This window comes from Taudactylus pleione, unplaced genomic scaffold (assembly GCF_031769625.1).
Source record: "Taudactylus pleione unplaced genomic scaffold, aTauple2 ptg000055l, whole genome shotgun sequence".
NCBI lineage: Eukaryota > Metazoa > Chordata > Amphibia > Anura > Myobatrachidae > Taudactylus > Taudactylus pleione.
The window spans coordinates 11,783,409-11,802,005 of record NW_028284457.1 but is presented as its reverse complement, the minus strand read 5'-3'; the positions used below and the strand labels follow the sequence as shown (position 1 = coordinate 11,802,005).

At 40.6% G+C, this 18,597-nt stretch overlaps 1 protein-coding gene across 3 annotated transcripts in view; it reads right to left on the bottom strand.

Moving 5' to 3' along the window:
- Window positions 1-18,597, bottom strand: part of SNCA (synuclein alpha) — an 82,312-nt gene that overhangs the window by 31,972 nt on the left and 31,743 nt on the right. For all 3 annotated transcript variants that reach the window (XM_088464430.1, XM_088464432.1, XM_088464433.1), the window contains exon 5: window positions 2,651-2,740. In XM_088464430.1, coding sequence (XP_088320556.1) covers window positions 2,651-2,740 — 90 coding nt within the window. The remainder of the gene's footprint in view (window positions 1-2,650; window positions 2,741-18,597) is intronic.

The window sequence follows — 18,597 nt, the reverse complement described above, 5'->3', positions numbered from 1 at the left end:
TTTTAATACTTTGTTGCAAATCCTTTGCAGGCAATTACAGCCTGAAGTCTGGAACGCATAGACATCACCAGACGCTGGGTTTCATCCCTGGTGATGCTCTGCCAGGCCTCTACTGCAAATGTCTTCAGTTCCTGCTTGTTTTGGGGGCATTTTCCCTTCAGTTTTGTCTTCATCAAGTGAAATGCATGCTCAATCGGTTTAATATCTATTATTTTATTTTATTATGTATCAATATGGGAGATTTTTGCTCAATGTACATATGTCATAATTCTATAGACAACACCATATTCCACAGGGCTTTATCTATTACAAAAGCCATATAACGAGTGTAAATCGGAGTTCGATTACTCCTGACTGAGGCTATATCCATTTATTAAGGATCCATTGAGATTCCTCCGGATGACGTCATTAGCCCAGGGCACATGGACATGCTGTCAGTCTAGAGGGGGAGGCAGAGCTAGCGGAGCGGGGTCCGGAGGTGCTTGGTGGACGCGAATACATCGGACACCTGATTGGTGTCATAGCAAAGATGGGGGTATTTAAGGGAGGTCTGAAGGTCTGTTCGGCTTGCCTTGATAAAGCTCTGTAGCAAAATGCCGCGATGGCCATGCGGAGCTGCCTACCATTCATTTATATGTTATGCTAAATACTGCTGTTGAAACCAATTGTATTTACGAATATGGACAGTTTTCTCACGATAATGTTAACTAGTTCCACCTAGTGGTGAATTACACTATATGTGAGAGTAATACAGTCAAAAGACTGGTGGTGCATGTGACACCAAACAGCTTACTTATTTACATATTGCTCCCAGGAGCACTCTGGCCAGCTGAACACACGTATAAATATATAATAGAGGGACATAAGAGAATTTATCATATGTACTCTATTTGACTATCCACTTTGATATAAGAACCATCTGTGTATAGCATGTACAATAAGAATACTAATAGTACATCAATAATCAAGTGACTTTAATAGTACAAGTGTCTCCAAAAAACTACTGTGGGGATACTGAATACTACTTAATTGTATAATAACAGATGTGACTAATGATATGTGTCAGGGACATAATATGAGATCTCCACAGTAATCCTATGAAAGATCATATGGGATAAGGTCAGACGGACGGAACTCTCTATAAATACGTGTAACATATTAACTGCCAGAGTATTGTACACTGAGTAAACACTAACAGCAGAAATTATTATTCATGTATGGTGCTGTTTAAGAAGTGTGGGAACACTATATTTATTTATTAAACAGAATACGCACCACAAAGTTTATTAACAATACCAATTATTGTATGAATATGTAGGAGCGCTGCTTTTAAGTTCATTTTAGAACTACATCTTAAATCACTTACTTTCTATTCTTTTTCATCGTCTATCTGTATTTTAACTAATTTTTGGTATTTCTTTTTTTGTATGTTATAATCTGAGGGTATTAGTATTTTACTATTTATTTAATAAAAGTTATATTTTATTATATCAATCTAGTGCACCATCCTGTGACATTTCATTTGCTCTTCTTCTTCTTCTTGTAATCTCAATTATGTGTCTATGGTAGCACCCCCTTGATAATATTATTCATTAAAAAAAGGGGTTATCTATTGTCTCCATATATTGGAGACACATATATCCTGAGCAACTGGAGTACCAGTACCAATCAGTAAAGAATCAGTAAAGAAAGCTTTTGTGCCAACAACTATTTTTCATGTGCAAATAATGAGCCTAATTCAGAGATGTCTGGCACTCTGATGTTCACGTACATCACCGATGGTTTGGGGTGTGCCCCTGTACAGAAGCCACACTGTGCATGTGCAGATTTCATCCTACGACATCCATGAAGTCACAGTGCCCTGGACGCCACAGTCTGACAGGCATCCAGGGTGGAGCAGTTTTGCAGGGGTGTACCTATGGGCCCCTGGCAAAGTAGGGGACTGGCGCCCCCCTGATGGCAGTTTGTAAACATACACCGTGGTTGCTGTACGAGCGGCGATCGCCCCTCCCATCATCGGGCGCTGATGCTTCTGACTGAGATCAGCAGCATGGACTTTTGACAGACAGAACTGGCCGCAGGTGGCACAGCCGAGCGGCGCCGGCGCCCCTGGCGAATGCCATCTTGGTCAATAGGAAGATACGCCCCTGCCGTTTTGTGGCATGCAGCAGAGATGAGGCGGCCATTCTGAGTAGCCTTAGGCTCACTCGGATGGACAATGATGTGACTGATGGTCACAATGTAGAACCGATGCTGCATCTTCAGATGCAGCCCTCGGATCTGAGATGCTGACAATAGAAGTCTTTTTACACTAGAAATCTCCTGTGGTATTAGCATATTTTAGTACAGCAGCTGCTATGCTACTCCTCCGTCCATCTCTGAATCAGGCCCAAAGTTATATTTCAAGCAGAAATATTACTTTTAACTTTTTGTATTTCATGAATATGTATTATTTTATTATTATTATTATTATTATTATTATTATTATTATTATTATTATTATTGCAGTAGTGGTTTGTATGTCAAAAGAAACAATATTAGATGAAAACTGGATCGTGTTCAAAATCAAATTTTTCTCCTTTTAATTTTCTAGTTATCAGTTTTTCTCCATATATGAATTGTTAAACATGCAACTAATATAAAAAGTTACCTGAGGGGGCATTTCATACGTCTCATCTGGATTCATTGGTGTATTGCCTGTATTTTCCAAAATTCCCTCTTGCCCATGTCCTTCTTCATTCTGAATTAAAAATACATAAATGATCATCAGTAATATAATCAGTATAATCAGTAAAATGTCCTCAGTAAATACAAAAGTGTGCAGAAGGAGTGGGCAACATTGAGGGCTCATGTAGAGTAGGAAGCAGTTGCATATCATAAGTACATAGTAAATCACTCATGTTCCCACAAAAACGGCGTACATACATGAATGTGTGGGTCAGGAGTAACTTAACATCCAGCTCAAAAATAATAATATTTGTCGAAGACGTTAAGCATATCAGTAGTACAAGTGTCTGTAAATATGCCCTATGGTAGTGTGGAGATGTGGCTTGACAGTGTTGGTGGTAAATGCTAAATTTGCATTACTCATGTGTACACAATTTAATAATCTGATGAAATGTCATATATATACGCATAAGAGATTATAGTTATGGCAGTTATAAATAAATGTAAATCTTTTTTTTTTCCGAAAATGTAAGTAAATGCAAACATCTCCACTTCTGTTGTTTCTTCTTTTAATAATCAAATGGGATTCCCATTCCCCTCAGTAGTCCAAATGTAAATGTCAAGTAGGTAAGTTATGCAAATAGATGGCCATAGCTACAAATAATATAGATGCAACACTAAAGATGTATTACTATCAGTTATCCCCTTTTTACACCTAAAACCCGAGTCCAGCCTCAGTCACTGACTGCAGGTTTTAAGCTGTGTCAGCGTGGTTTGAGACCCGTTTACACTGCAGGCTGGGCCTGCGTTATTGCCAGGCTTTCTCCTCTGCTGGCACTTGGAGATAATATCATCTCTAAGCACCGGTGAGCTGGCTCTCCGGTTAACACGAACCGGGTCGCATGACCCGGGTCACCCATTCACACTGCAGGCTTACACGGGTCATTTCCATGTTAAACCCTGCTCACTACCCAGGTTGGATTGCCAGGTAACTTGACCTGGGAATCCAAACCTGGCCCATTTTACACTGAGCAACAACCCTGATTGACACAGCAATAACACGTGTTATTTGGCCCGTGTAAAAGAGGTATTAAGCTGGCCACACACATAGCAATATTTTACCAGATCTGGCCGATTCCTACACATTGGAATGACAGATCGTGTAAAATATGGCCAAATTATGAGTAAATCGTGAGTCCCCACTCACGATCATGATGCGATGTGCGTCTCCGCTGGTCCACACATCGCATCGGGCAGATCTGACAATCTAGGACGCGATGCACTGTAAAAAGTCTGCATACAGGAGAGATTGTATGAATATTGGACACCAAATCGTGTGCAGATCGTGTGCAGAGCTGCCGGGTAGAGTTTCAAGGGAAATTGTACACATCGGCTGATCGTGAGCACATCGCTATGTCTGTAGTCACCTTTAGAGTTGTCGATATGCAATCAGCCAATCAGAAGCAGCTTCATAGACACCAATACTGTTGCATATCATTACACCAACCCCGCTATAGATAATCCTTCTAAATGAGGTATCTGTAGATACAAAAACACCTATCTATGTGGCAGGTATGTGAACATGCACGTAGCGTATTGTAAATCAGTCTATGATTGTCTGCAGAGGCATAACCCTGGTACATAGGTAAGCAAGTCACAAAAGTCAGCTAAATGCAAAAAGCTGCATATAGACATATGTACAAAACAATTTTGTGTGCAAGAGCAGTTGAGAAATGTGCATCTTATGCCAAGAGATTTGCTTCTGCCCAATTCTATAGAGACCCATTACAGTATGTCTTAGTATTTATAGTAACCTCAACAGAAGATTTGGTGAGCAGAATGTCTTTGTGGTTGTGAAGCACATATTGGAACGGAACAGAAATAGAGCAGAATCCTTTTGATGTATTTTAAGTTCTCACACTCTAATGTAAAAGCAGGATTGTGCATGTCAAGAATTCACAGGATGGCTCTGCAGTTAAAATATACATTTCTATATTCAATTAAGGACTTCCAAAATAATACAGCAATTGGTAGTATATGTCTGCATTTAAATAAGAATCCAAATTAAATCAGTGGAGAACTAGAATGATAAATAATAGGACACAATGAGTTCATTAAAATTCCTGTTTGCAAAAAAATCAATATTTTTACAGAAGACTGACTGAAGGCAGAATGAGCATGAGATGACTAAAGTCCCCAAGGATGAGCCTGTTATTTTCAGGATGAGACTGGTTAGTTAAGGGTTAATTGTTGCCAGCAGAGGTTGGTGATTCATCTGGCCAGCCAACAGGAATAAGGGGTGTTCCTTAGCTAAATTCTTTAAGGGAGGGTTTGGCCTTTATATAGGCCTCTTTTATTGTTAGAAAAACCCCTCCCCTCATAAACTATATCTTTTGTTATGTTTGTTTGAATTCTGTACTTGTGTGTTTATATTATTGGTCTTTATATATGCTTATTTGTTGGGATGGTAAACATGGCAAACAGTGCTAATTAGGGTGGTCCAAAAAATAAAACATAAACATTTTCTTTCTCCACAAGGTTATATTTATTCCTTAGTACATCAATGGGTAGAACACCAAAACATTTTCCAAACAAACATATTTAGGGGTCACCCCATATTGAACTTTTCAAGACTTAGATCTGTGTCCTCAGATAGTTGAATACATTGTGGAAAATCGGGTAGCTGTGGAAGTTTCAGAGTTTTACAGTTTTTCCTTTGATTTTCGTAGACACTCGATTGTTAAAAAATGCTAAAGCTACCAAGTGTTCAAAAAGAAACCAGAGGTGTCTGGTAAAAGTAATGTAAGCTTTCTTACCAATTGTTACATCAGGGTAGATTTTTAGGAGACTTAAGAGCTCGATGTCATTATTTGGTGATCTAATTCCCAGTGGAGCTTCATTCCAATACTTTACATAAACCAAACTAACAAACAAAGCCAAATTCACCATGTTGTTTGCCTCTCTAGGGGGTAAATTTACTAAAGTGAGAGTTTTTAGAAGTGAGTTTTAAAAGTGATGTTGCCCATAGCAACCAATAAGATTCTAGCTATTATCTTCTAGAAGGTGCTAGTTAAATTTTAAGTAGAATGTGATTGGTTGCTATGGGCAACATCACTTCTAAAACTCACTTCTAAAAACTCTCACTTTAGTAAATCTACCCCTAGGTGTTAACTGGAACTGATTTAGAAAGAGACATACTTTCAGAGCCTAAATATCTTTAGCGATCCATCGAGTGTAGTGAGTAGGACCAGGAGCTTGAAATGTTTCCCTCTTTCCACCACCAAGAAACAAAAGAGATAAATGCAAAAGATCTCGATAATCGTCTCTTAGTTGCTGTTTTTCCAGTGCATTTGGTAAATATTCTAACATTTCCTGTCGTAATCTGAGACAGGATCTTGGAAGAGGGCAATATCCACTGCACTATAAACGATTTTATCAATACTTCTCCATTCTCTCTGAAAGCGGTTGAAAATTCCAACTGCTGGGCCTCCAGTTGAGCCGAATATATATGAGAAGACATTTGAAAGTATAATCTCCATTTGTGTCAGCTTCCAGAAAGTAAACTTCTGGGCGAGCACTAAACTACAACGTACAAAGCTAAAATTTGGTACACAAGTTACTACATTAAAATGGACAAAAATAGTCTATGTGGAGTCATGATACAATCATCTTTGTTTTTGACAATGTTAAAGTGGACCACCCTAGTGACCATGGCAAAAGATTTGGGTACTATGTTTAGTGATATCACCCACATGAGTGCAGGGGCGTCTTATGAGAGGAGGGGGCCTGTGTACACTCTCCGTGCGGGGCCCCCTCCTCTCTCCCCAGTGGCCGGAAGTCGACTGACGCAGCTGGCCAGCCTCCGGAGCATTAGTAGACTCCAGGCACTAGAGCATGCCCCGAGTCTACTGCGCATACACAGAACACCCGGAAAATGGCCGTGGCGGCCATTTTCCGGTGTTCTGAGCAGCGCTGACACCCACCGCGGGGCCACGGACAGGTAAGTTTAAAATAATATGGGTGCAGGGTGTGCTATGCGGGGCTCCCCTGGACCTGGGGGCCCGTGTGCCTCGCACACACTGCACCCATTATAGATACGTCACTGCATGGGTGCCTAGTTGCCATATTTAAATCTCCTTGTCTTTATTATTTATTTACAGTTATCTGAGTCTTTTGATCAATTACTGTAACAACCATTAGTGAGTTTATTGTTAAACTAGGTTTACCCATACCACTATTGTTCGTCCAGCACACTAGGAATTTCAAGGGAGATCGTTCAGAGATATCATTCGCTGAACAGATCGTCCCATGTGTACCCAGCATTACTCTTTTGCGCTGCTTATTGATCACTTAAGATCAGACATTGATTTTATTTTACTTTTTCTTAGTTTTATTAGTTTAACTCTTCATAGTTTTTATGCGATTGATCAGACAACATTGGTTCAGTATTGTGCGTGCAGAATGAAACAATAAAGTATTTATATTCTAAAGGTGCAGTTTGTCTTTGTCTTGAAGATAATTTGTTTTTGGATTTCATGTACTTTACATAATGTGAGAAAAACAAAGCACTTTTACTGCAGAGATATTTTTTGTGAAATTGGGAAAGTAATTCAAAGTTTTCGGGGTTGTCACATGAAAACGCCTATTCATTAGCCCCTCGAAGGGTACTTACATTGCATTTTCAAATGTGGATCCTGAATATCCCACTACATCTATTTACATTGCTGCTGTTTATCTTTTTTTAACAGGACATTGTGTACAATAATTGTAAAACATTAGTAGTTTAGCTTATCTGAACGACTTGCTCCTGGCACATACGCTATCTATGCGAGAGGGGTGAAACAAAACCATTTTAGGATAATCCAAGTTTAGTGTTCCCACCACTCCCTTTTAACTCACACAGTATAGTTTATTTTTATTAGTACAGTCTTGTTATTGAATAGCCACACCTCGTATACTATAGATCAAATTACACACCACAGAGATATGACTCGGGGCCTGATTCAGACGTGCTCACTATCTGCGTACGCTCGCTTGATGCGTATGCAAGTTTGTCAAAATGACGCCACAGGAAGCGAACGCTCACGAGCAGCCACTTTGTCTGAGCTTATGCCCAATCACACAGGCAGAGCTGCCCACCAGCACACGTCATCTCCAGGAAGTGTGTTAAAACATTGGTACATCGAGCACCATCAGATGCTAACGCAGTGCTTGCGGTTCCTTTACCCTACCGCAAGCATTGCGAGGAAATCAGTGTAAAAAAAAGGAAAGTGACATGTACTATGACGCTGCTGGTTAATTATGCATGCCTCTAAAACGGCATTGAAACACTCCGGCACGCCTGCGTTCGCATCTCCAACCCCCCGTTATTAGTGTCCGGCCCCTGTTACCATCCACAAACGGCCTCTCCTGTCCTGTCTTTGCTGGGCGAGCGTGAGGGTTGCAATTGCAGTGTGTAGTTCGCACACACGCATAACGAAGCGTGCACATGCGCGTACGCAGAACATCGGGCCGCATGCGAATGCACAGCGCGAGCAAGCGGGTCTGAATCAGGCCCTCTGTCTTTATTAACAGATCTAGGATTCACAATAAATTCACACAAATCGATTTTGGTCCCGATTCACCAGTTTCCATTTTGGGATTTAAAATAATAATCCTCAAAGCAGTTTATCTTTCAGGTCACTCAAACGAGTTAGCAAACGGTCTTTCCAGACAACATCTCACCCTAGACAAGGTCATCCTAAAGGCATGTACATTACAGAATATCCTGTGCAAGCCTTCGGGACTCCAGACGCAGATATGTTTTCTACGTCCCCCACAGCTCAAATCCCACTGTTTATGTAAAGGGGTCAATGCACATCTCTAATTATAAGGATTATTACTTACAGTGGAGATGTTTATATCCCCAATTGTAAAGTGCAACAAAATATACTACTTTTCAACCTAACATTTCAATTGGGAAGGTTACGACAGGACAAATTCTGGAGGTTCTGTGCTGTGTCCATTTTTAACATGAACTGACTCAGAAAGTGCACCCATGTGCCCAGTGGCGTAACTTCAAACCAGCTGCCCGGATGCAAGAAAAATGTTGGTGCCCCCCCCCACAAATTAAAATTGACCACCCCCCAGCACCTATGCCAGCACCAGATGCCACCAACCCCAGCAGTGGTCCCCCTATACAGTGCCCCCAGGAGTGGTCCCCCTATGCAGTGCCCCTTACATATATAACACAAGACACACACAGATTACCTGAATCCCCATCCACTCCTTTTCTCCCATAGTGCCGAGTGGGAGGACAATGTCATGATGTCTCTACCATCACCACTGTGGGAGCTGGAAGGCAGAGCTCATGAGTGAGCTCCGCCCGGCTTCTCCCGTGGATGCAGCAGCTAATGAGAGTCTGTCTGACTCTCATTGGTTACTAAAACAAACACATTGCCAGCGGTGTGTTTGCTAGTGAACAGCGGACGGGGGGGTTTCTGGGTACTCAGAAACCCCCCCTGCGTGCACGTATGAGCTCAGGCGGGTCGCGGTGGTCACATGCTATGTGACGTCCATAACCATAGAGCACTCCGGCAGCAGCAGGTCATGGAGCTGGAGCGCTGATCAGACGCGGCGCTCCTCCTCCATGCGTCTCCTCTGTTCCTCAGCAGCAGGTGGACACGGAATGGCTGGGTGACAATGGAGCCAGGTGCCTCCCTCAGGGCTGGCGCCCAGCGACAAATGACTCCATTGTCTCTGGGAGTTCCGCCACTGCATGTGACAACTCTGATTACTTCTGCAGTGACACACTGATGACCGGAACAACCGTAGGAGAAGATGGAAGAAATTGGTAGAATATTCTGGTGGTTGTTTTAGACTATCAATCCGTCAATGACAGGTAAAACTGGGAGATTTAATGCTACCATCGGAGCACGTAGGGCCTGATTCAGAGCCGGACGCTATTTGCGCTTGCTCGTTCAGAAAAAGAGGCCGGCTATTTAAATTGAGCGCTCGCTCTTTGCGGTCTGTTGACGCCTCTATGTCTGAGCGAGCGAACGAAACATGCGCTCGCTATTTTTTAAAGACGCCCCCTGGCCGCTCGCATCATACGTCATCTCCGCTATTTATTAGATTGATCGAGTACATCGAAAGGCGTCTGAACTGCTCGCAGTGCTTGTGGTAGGTTTATCCTACCGCAATCATGCAAACAGTTCAGGCTAAGAAACAACCAAGTGACGTGGTCGATGACGCTGCTTTGTTAATTATGCACACCCTTAAAATGCCCATTTTGACCGTTTGGCATGCCCGCGTTCGGATCTCCACTCCCCATTTTCAAGCACCTTCCCCTGTTACCACCCACAAACGCCTCATCCTGTCACTCAATTTAGCAGGCACTCGCTATTTGGCGAGTGCTCGATTTCCGATCGCACTGATTGGTTGGCGCATGCGCATTACGACCCATACGCATGCGCAGTTGTGCGAACATCGCTTGGAGCAAATGAGCGGCCGCTTACGAGCAGCTCTGAATCAGGCCCATAGTTCCTCCAATACCATTTGGCACTAGAGGGGGTGTGTTGTTTTCTGTAATGACCCCCACCTCCTTAATTAGGTGGGGCTGCATAGGGCTCCATATTAATCTGGTGATTTATATAATCCCAGTCCTAAATTTTCTCTTACAGCTCTATGCTTCAGTCATTTCTCATTAACATTTTCACTAAACACCTGTACAGTACTAAAATGACAGCTCATCACTGAAGGCAGCCTAATAGTCACTCACTGTTGATTATATTGCTGTAACTTAATCTATAAAATAATGCAGGCAGTGTCAAGAGGTAGTTGTTTAGACCAAAGACTGTACTTAAAATGTCCATGCGTTATAACAATAGTATGCAGAATAACAGCTGAACACACTGCGCACGGAACCATGAAGTAGATGGGCTATAGCAGCAGAAGACCGCACCTGTCAGCTAAGAACATTAAGGATACAGTTGGCACAGGCATTACAACTAAAGTTGGCCCAAAACTGGATAGTTCAACCAGTCTCCTAATGTCTACTTCCAGTAGAATAACACTTCAATCACAAAACAAACATCATCTGAAGCTGGTTCCATAAACATGACAATGAGTTTAGTGCACACCAATGAATTCCACAGTCAACAGATCGCAATCCAATAGAGAATGTGGTGGAATAGGAGATATGCAGCTGAAAAACTTGGAGCAACTGTCTTATACTATCATTTCAATATGAATTAGAGCCTCTAAAGAATGCTTCCAACACACTGTTCAATTTATGCCACATAGAATTCAGGCTGGCATAGGGGCGAAAAAGTGTATTTAATAAATTGGTCACATTTTGCAAAAACAATAATTTCTGGGAATAGACTTTGGGTCTGATTCAGAGTTGCATGCATGTAGGTCGCAGACGCAGCTATTATTCAGAGTTGGCCGCTTCTGTGCGGCTGCACTACCCTTATACACCCCTACACTTGATGCAAAAGATCCATCTGAAATCAGATACAGCTCTGTGTATGCCAGTCTCTGAACAGCCCTCAATTCCATGCTTACACGCCCACAGCACAATATTCCTATGTGGTAACACAAAGTTGTCACACACTTATAATGCAAGCAGTGATACAGCTTGAGATACGTACAATTTGGAGTCACCGGTTGCTCAAACTAGGGTATTCTCCGCAAAATGAGCTTGCATCTCCTAATGAGCCCCTTTCTATATTAAAAGCATAAAGCAAATATTTTCAAATAATAGAGTAATAGCTCAATGAACTCTGGCTTTAAATTAGTGATGAGGGCAGACCCCATGTTTTGGTTCTAAATCATCATTGTGTTTTGGTTTTGGCAAAACCACCCTGAAGTGTTTTGGGTCGGTTTCGGTTTTATATTTCTTTCAAAATTGATAAAAAAAAATCTACAATCATGTAACTTGGACCTATAGTATTTTGGACCTATAGGATAATACTATAGGAACCAACTTTTGTTCCTATAGTATTATCAACATCAATAACATTAATTTCCAGTCTTTTCCAGTCAATTTTGACCACCTCACAGCACCTGAAATCACGATGGAGGGACTTAAAAACACAAGATCTGTTTTTTAGAGCCCAGTTCTGAACTTTGCAAGAAGACCCGAGTCGGGACTTGGTTCTTGTAAATGATGAGTGTTGGGATACTGGATGCTATTTATCACCTCAAATGCAGTGCCGGACAACACAAATGTATTCCTTATTTGCAAACTTTAATTTTTCTAAGACAGATGATAAAAAGGTTTATGGAGTAAAAAAAGGCTTATAGTGGGTGAAGTCTAAAGCTGGTTTGCTCTCATATAGTTTCATTATTACTGAATCCAATACAAATTGCCAAATCAACCACTTTAAAGGTGAAAATGCAAAATACATGACATATTAGTTTTCAACATATACATTGAATTAGTAATATTCTTAAAAGAATTTCCTACATTTTCTTAAAAAAGAAAGTTTTTGATAGACATTTCAAGATGTGTGTGTCTTCCGGTCAGGGTAGGCTCACCCATTCAATAGAAACCCTCACTTTACCCCAACCTCTAGAACTATGTATTATTTTATCTCTCTCTTCCCCTATGCTTCCTATGAGGATTAGTTATTGCCATCTCACTTTGATTCTTTCCACCCACTCACTTCTCAGCTCTCTTCAATCCAGCTTCCATCCCTTCCATTCCACTAAAACTGAGCTCACCAAAGTCACCAATCACTTTCTCATGGCCATATCCAAGGGTCACTCCTCTCTCCTCATCCTCCTTGATCTGCCATTTTTGACACTATTAACCACCCTCTCCTCCCCCACACTCTCCAATCCATTAGACTCCATGACACTGTTCATTCATGGGTCAACTCATACCTAACCTATTTCACTTTTTCAGTTTCTACCTCTGTCTCCAACTCCTACTTCACTTCTTCTACCTTTAGGCATCTGTCAAGGGCCTTTTTTCAGCACCCTCACTCTTGTCCCTCTATACCTCCTCTCTTAAAAATCTCACCAGCTACTTCAGTCTTCAATACCATCTATATGCTGATGAAACCAAAATCTAATTCTCTCCTCCCCTGACCTCTCTCCCTGCCACCACTCTAACATTTCTGACTGCCTTCTATTCCTGGATGTCCAAAATTTCCTGAAACCTAACATAGCCAAGATCTCATTATTTTCCCTTCCATAGTTCTTTCTCCTCTTTTTCTCTTTCTCTCTCTGTTTTGCTAACATCACCCTTTCTTTTGACCAAATCTTCTGTATTGGTGTCATCTTCTACTCTTTATTTTCCATTTCTAGGCCATCTCTCAAAGTTGCCACTTCCACCTCTGGAATATTGTTATAATATGTCTCTTACTTACCCCCGATAACACCAAAACTCTCATTAAAGCTCTCATCATTTCCAGCTTAGACTAAAATAGCTCTCTTGTATGCTCTCTCTCTCGCACCCATGCGCACACACACACACACACACACTCTCTCTCTCATCTTCCCACTTCAATCTATTCTTGCTTGCTGTATAGTCTGTATATACAGACTCTCTACCAGTCTCTCAAGCTTTAAATGCTATCTTAATATGTCAATTTTATTAAAGCATGTTCTCTTGCCCTGAAACCCCAGGTGCTGAAAACTACAGTATACCTTCCTGGTCATGCAGGAGCTTTGCACACTGAAGGTAGCTGTCAGCATAGACCAATTATGTGCTGATTGTCTCATATATGTAATCAGGAGGCACCTAGCACATAGGCATTGGAGAAGGGGACTCCCCTCGCTGGGGGAGGGGGGTTTCTGTAGATGCCTCATTCGCTGGGAAAAGAGCAAGAGCAATGTAAGTGTGTCTGTCTGTCCTGTGTGTCTACTGATTGACCAGCAAGCCTGCACCTCAGTTCTGCTTGTGTTTCTATATAGCCTGTCAGTGAGTATGTGTCTCAGTCCTATCTGTGGGCCTATGTCAATTCTCACACAGACGGGTGATGATTTTCTACTGCTCAGGTGTACGAGTCTGCATCCCGATTTTGTAAATACAGAGTTGCAGTAAAGACTAGAATGCATGGCATTAAAAATATCAGGGGTGTTCATGGACAGTGACTGGGAGGTAACAGGAGGTGTGTCTTATGGGAGTGTTGAAAGCATTTTGCGAGCATGTCACTGAAAGTGGTTGCATACAAGGATGCTGAACCGTTCACATAGGAGGCCATACTTAGACAAAGGAACTACACCTGCCATAGGGAAGGTGCAAGCTTTGATGGTGCAACTGATGGTCATGCACCAAACTGTATATCAGCATATACAGACAGACACTGACAGTTGGCATCTCAGTTCTTGCACATTTGGACACACAAATGTACACAGGGCAAGGAATTTGTAGTGGCATGGGCATAAACATGCAGGTGTGACTGCGAAAAAAGACGCAGCTGTGGCCATGTCTGTGTCTGTTTTAGAATCAGCCCCTGTGTGTCTTCTAGTACTGTCAGTAGCCCCTGCACGAAATAGATTGCTTTTATGGTGCAGAGTAGCAGACCACCACCAAGCATAGGTACTGTATGTGTAATAATGGCTGTGAGTGTATCATTGTAAGTTTACAGTATTTGCTCTAATAACTGAAACAAACTACAGTAGATAGCCATAAAACATAAAACAATAGCATTTTAGTACAGTCCAGTCAGTGGCATTGACCACATGTGGGTGCAGCAAGAACTCCCAGCTCTATGGTAAATGTGTTTTGTTTCATACTTACTGCAGTGCTGAATGTACCTGAAACATACACTGTGGTGGATGCTGCTAACTATACTATAATCTCACTAGATAAGACTATAGGAGGGACAGATATAAAAATGTGCAGAGAGATTAGGTAAAGCCGCCACAAAACCACTGTAAAAAATATGGACATCAATGGCGGATTATAAAACCCCATCAAAAGCGTTGTAGAGTAAATGGACTGGTTTGGTTCCTCAATTTGTCGGCAATGAGCAGGGGTTTTAAAATCGTTTAAGCTGCATACACAGGGTACGATCTGCACAAACAATGATATCACTGAACGATTTCCCTTGAACTTTCTGTAGTGCAGGACAAACGATATTGAGTGTACACACTGAAAGATACCTATGATAGATATCTTTCAGTGAAGTCATCCTGCCACATCTCTGATCAGGCAATTCTTGACGATATCATCCAAGTTGGCCTGTATGTACGGACGACCAAATATATCGTTATTGTCCATGCAGGAACGCGCATTGTTGGTCATTCGCTGCATAAAAATTAATGATATGAACGATTTATCGTTGAACGTAATCATTCATAACGTTCATAGATATCGTACTGTGTGTAAGCATCTTTAGTTTTACCCCTTGAGTTGGGATGGGATGTGTGCCAGTATTTCTTAGCTACATGCAGTTGCAGCCAGTATTTTCTCTGCTTGCAAAAAAATAAATGCATTTACACCGCTTGCATGCCACATGGGTTATTCTAGGAGCAAATTACTTCTATTGTGCTACTTTTTTATTTGTTCCTAACTCTGAATCAGGTCCTTAGGCTTAATCTATTGAATAACTAAGCAGATAACGTGCATCCTTTTGGCATTTCCACTGTGGAGTATTTTGGGAAATGCTATAATTAATACAGCAAGTGTTCCAGTCTAATTAATTGAATCCAGAAGGTGTCATCAAATGCCAAGATCCATCACTGTCATGGTGCAGAGACCTACAGAAGCTTTGAATGTTCTCGCCATTGGCCTGGTGACTTTAATAGCTGAACAGAGTAACATCCACAATACTAATTAGTGCTGGGATAAAGCAGGTAAGATGGAGAGATAAGCCAAACGCTTGTCTACTTGCAATGGATTTCTGCCAAAAATACAGGATTCTAACATCATTAACCTGTGCATTTTTATAAGTAATTGGATTTTCCTCTGTAGAAACAAAAATGTAAGTAAAGATAAACTTATTAATTCTTTCAAAACACTTGTAAACAAATCTAACAACCACATATGATAGTCTCACTATTAATGTATACACAAACCAGATTTTTTTGAGAGTGTGCTATATAAGACAATTAAAAAATATATTTTAATATAAACCTTTACTAAAATCTTATTGATGACACCTCAATTTAATACATATCCCGAAAACTATGGGTACAGTGTTTGCCCATGAATGGTATTTTGACTTATGAGGCCCTATGCTGTGGTCTTGACCATATGGAACTGCCCTTTACCCAAGGGATGTGATCATCATCAGCTATTGCCTTTGTCTTTTCCTAGCAGGACGTGCCAACCTGTCCTTTCCCCACCTTAGTAAGAGCTGATCAATTAATGGGGCAGCTCCCAGTCAGTGATAGGCTAAAATTCTGGTGTAGCAGTGACCTCATTAAGACACACTATGATGCTAGGCTGACAGTGATTTGGTAGCCACATGCCCTGATCCGATACCTCTTATTCAACCAGCAAGATTTATTAAGTGACTGTGAAAATATTATGCTCTTTGTTGCCTTATTTACTAATATATAATTTAGCTGACTGTTACTGCTGCTTTTTGTTTCATACTGTCTTGGAACAAAATTGTTGAAATCTGTTAAGCACCTATTCCTTTATTATACAAAGAGGCTGATAAATTAAAATGTTTAGCAAAAAAACTAACAATAGTATTTTGAAAAATATTATCAATTGGGGCCAGTGGCGGCTCCAGAAGTGGGGCTGCAGCACAGACCAAAATTCAAAAAGGGAAGCCACGCCAACTGCCAGTAAGTCCTGGCTGGCGATGTTTGACACTGCTTGGGGTGACAGTTGGTGTGGTTCCCCTATTTGAATTTTAGACAGGGCTGCAGCCCCAACCCTGGAGCCGCCACTAATTGGGACCAAAGATCTTAACTGTTGCTACAATATTTCTTGGCAATGAAATCCGGTGTGTGTGTCCAGCAGACATGCAACTGCCAATGACCTCAAGTGCACAATGTACACCTGATCTCATTGGCTGGTGTCCGCTTGTAGAGGTTTTGCCCCTTATTCCACCAGCTTGTTCATGCTGGAAAATGTAATCAATTAATAGGTAGCACTTCTCTCTAGCCTGAGCAAAGAAGAATGGGTTTAAGCAATATGCACCCACTTTGTGCCAGACCTTCCGGTAAAATATGTGTCAATGACACATTTTTGCCTGCTGAGCACCAAGTCAGGTCCCAAAGTTTGGGAATGGGCGGAGAATCCCAAAACCTTGGCTTGTCTATTAATGCTGCGACCAGATAACAGACTGAAATCTGGGATAAGGTTGTCAGGTTTCACTGTATTATTAATTTAGGGTCAAATTGACCATTGATGGATTATTTAGTAGTTAGTGGAATGTTCTAATATGCTAAGAATGAAGAATAAAACAAACAATAACAAAAACAACAACAAATAACAGTTAATTACAGATAATATATAGTGTATACTCCTCTACTAAATTTCTCTAGTACATGGTTTCAGACTGCACTGAGCATGCCCTGGAATTGCTATATTTAGTGTGACCTAGTAGTAAACTCACAATTCAATATATGAGATATCAACTGAGCTATTTATCGTTGTACTACTTAGCTTTTATAATGTATCATCAGTACTGTAGCTTTCACAAAAGTCAGTGTTTTCCTGCATGTGTGGCCTTTCCTCAAGTCTGTGTCTGGGTACACTGGGGTAAAGACATTTGTCTCAGGAATGTAACAAAACAGTTTCCCAGATATAGACTCAATGGCTGAAGAATATCTTGGTAAATAGCTGAGCAGATTTGAGTTGATGCAATGATGACATTTCCCCACTATGTAGGAGGTGAAGAGAGAGACTGCTAAATGAGTGTTATTGCCTTGTTAGTACTTGGCACATTTTATTCTCTCATGTGATGCTTTCCCAATAACAAGCAGGATGAAAAGAGTATTGTCTTTGCATACAAGCTCATTTTCCTCCATATGTCGGTTCAGCACAAATGGAACATAGTAAGCTGTGACATATTTCTTTATAAAGGCACATCTGACAATGGGAGCTTTTTAAAGAGTTAAATGAGCCTACTGTAACATGCTACTTACACACAGTATATATCTAATACATATCTCTCAGGCATGGAGTATTAAAAATAATACTTGTATCAGCAAATTGCAGGTTGCTAAAATCTGAAGATTCTATTGTATAGTAACAACCCTCTGTTGAAATTTAGTAGCGATGAAATCCATTGCAAATGGACACCAGTGTGCTTGAATGTTCTATTTGAACTTACATGAAAACTATAATAGCATAACTGGGAGAACAGATGCCACAACTCACCTATTATAAATAATAGAAAAAAAAATAAAAACAGATTACATGACATCCAGTGATTTCATCTGAATCAAAATCCTCTATATACACAAACCCTGTTTAATATTTAGACCCCCATTATTTTGAACATAAACTGTCTGCAAATGTTATATTTAGATATTGTAGACAGGACTGTGAATTGGCTATATTTGATTAAACTGGAAATGAAATTTTGCCAAAGGCAAAGTTATTGTTATATAAAATAAATAAAAAACCTTAATTAGGCCCATGCTGACGGATTATGTCTGGTGACATACTGTAATTTACAATATCATATCATTACAAAACTACTTAATTAACTACATGGCTAATGATTTAATTAATGACATTATATAGAACAGTCCAAATGTTATTTTTGTAACCGCCTTCATACCCAGAGCTCTATACCATATATCAATTTCGGTCCACATATTACTACTCTTCAATGAGATGGTTTTTCTTCTATTATTGTAAAAATGCAAATGATACACAGTCAGGGAATTTATAATGGTTTCTGTATTTAGTGATTTTATAAAATTGACTGTAACATTCACAGCACAGATGGTAAGCACTAAATAAAAGTTTGACCCATAGATTAATATATCACTTACAAACACATCTATTAAATTGCTGTTACATTT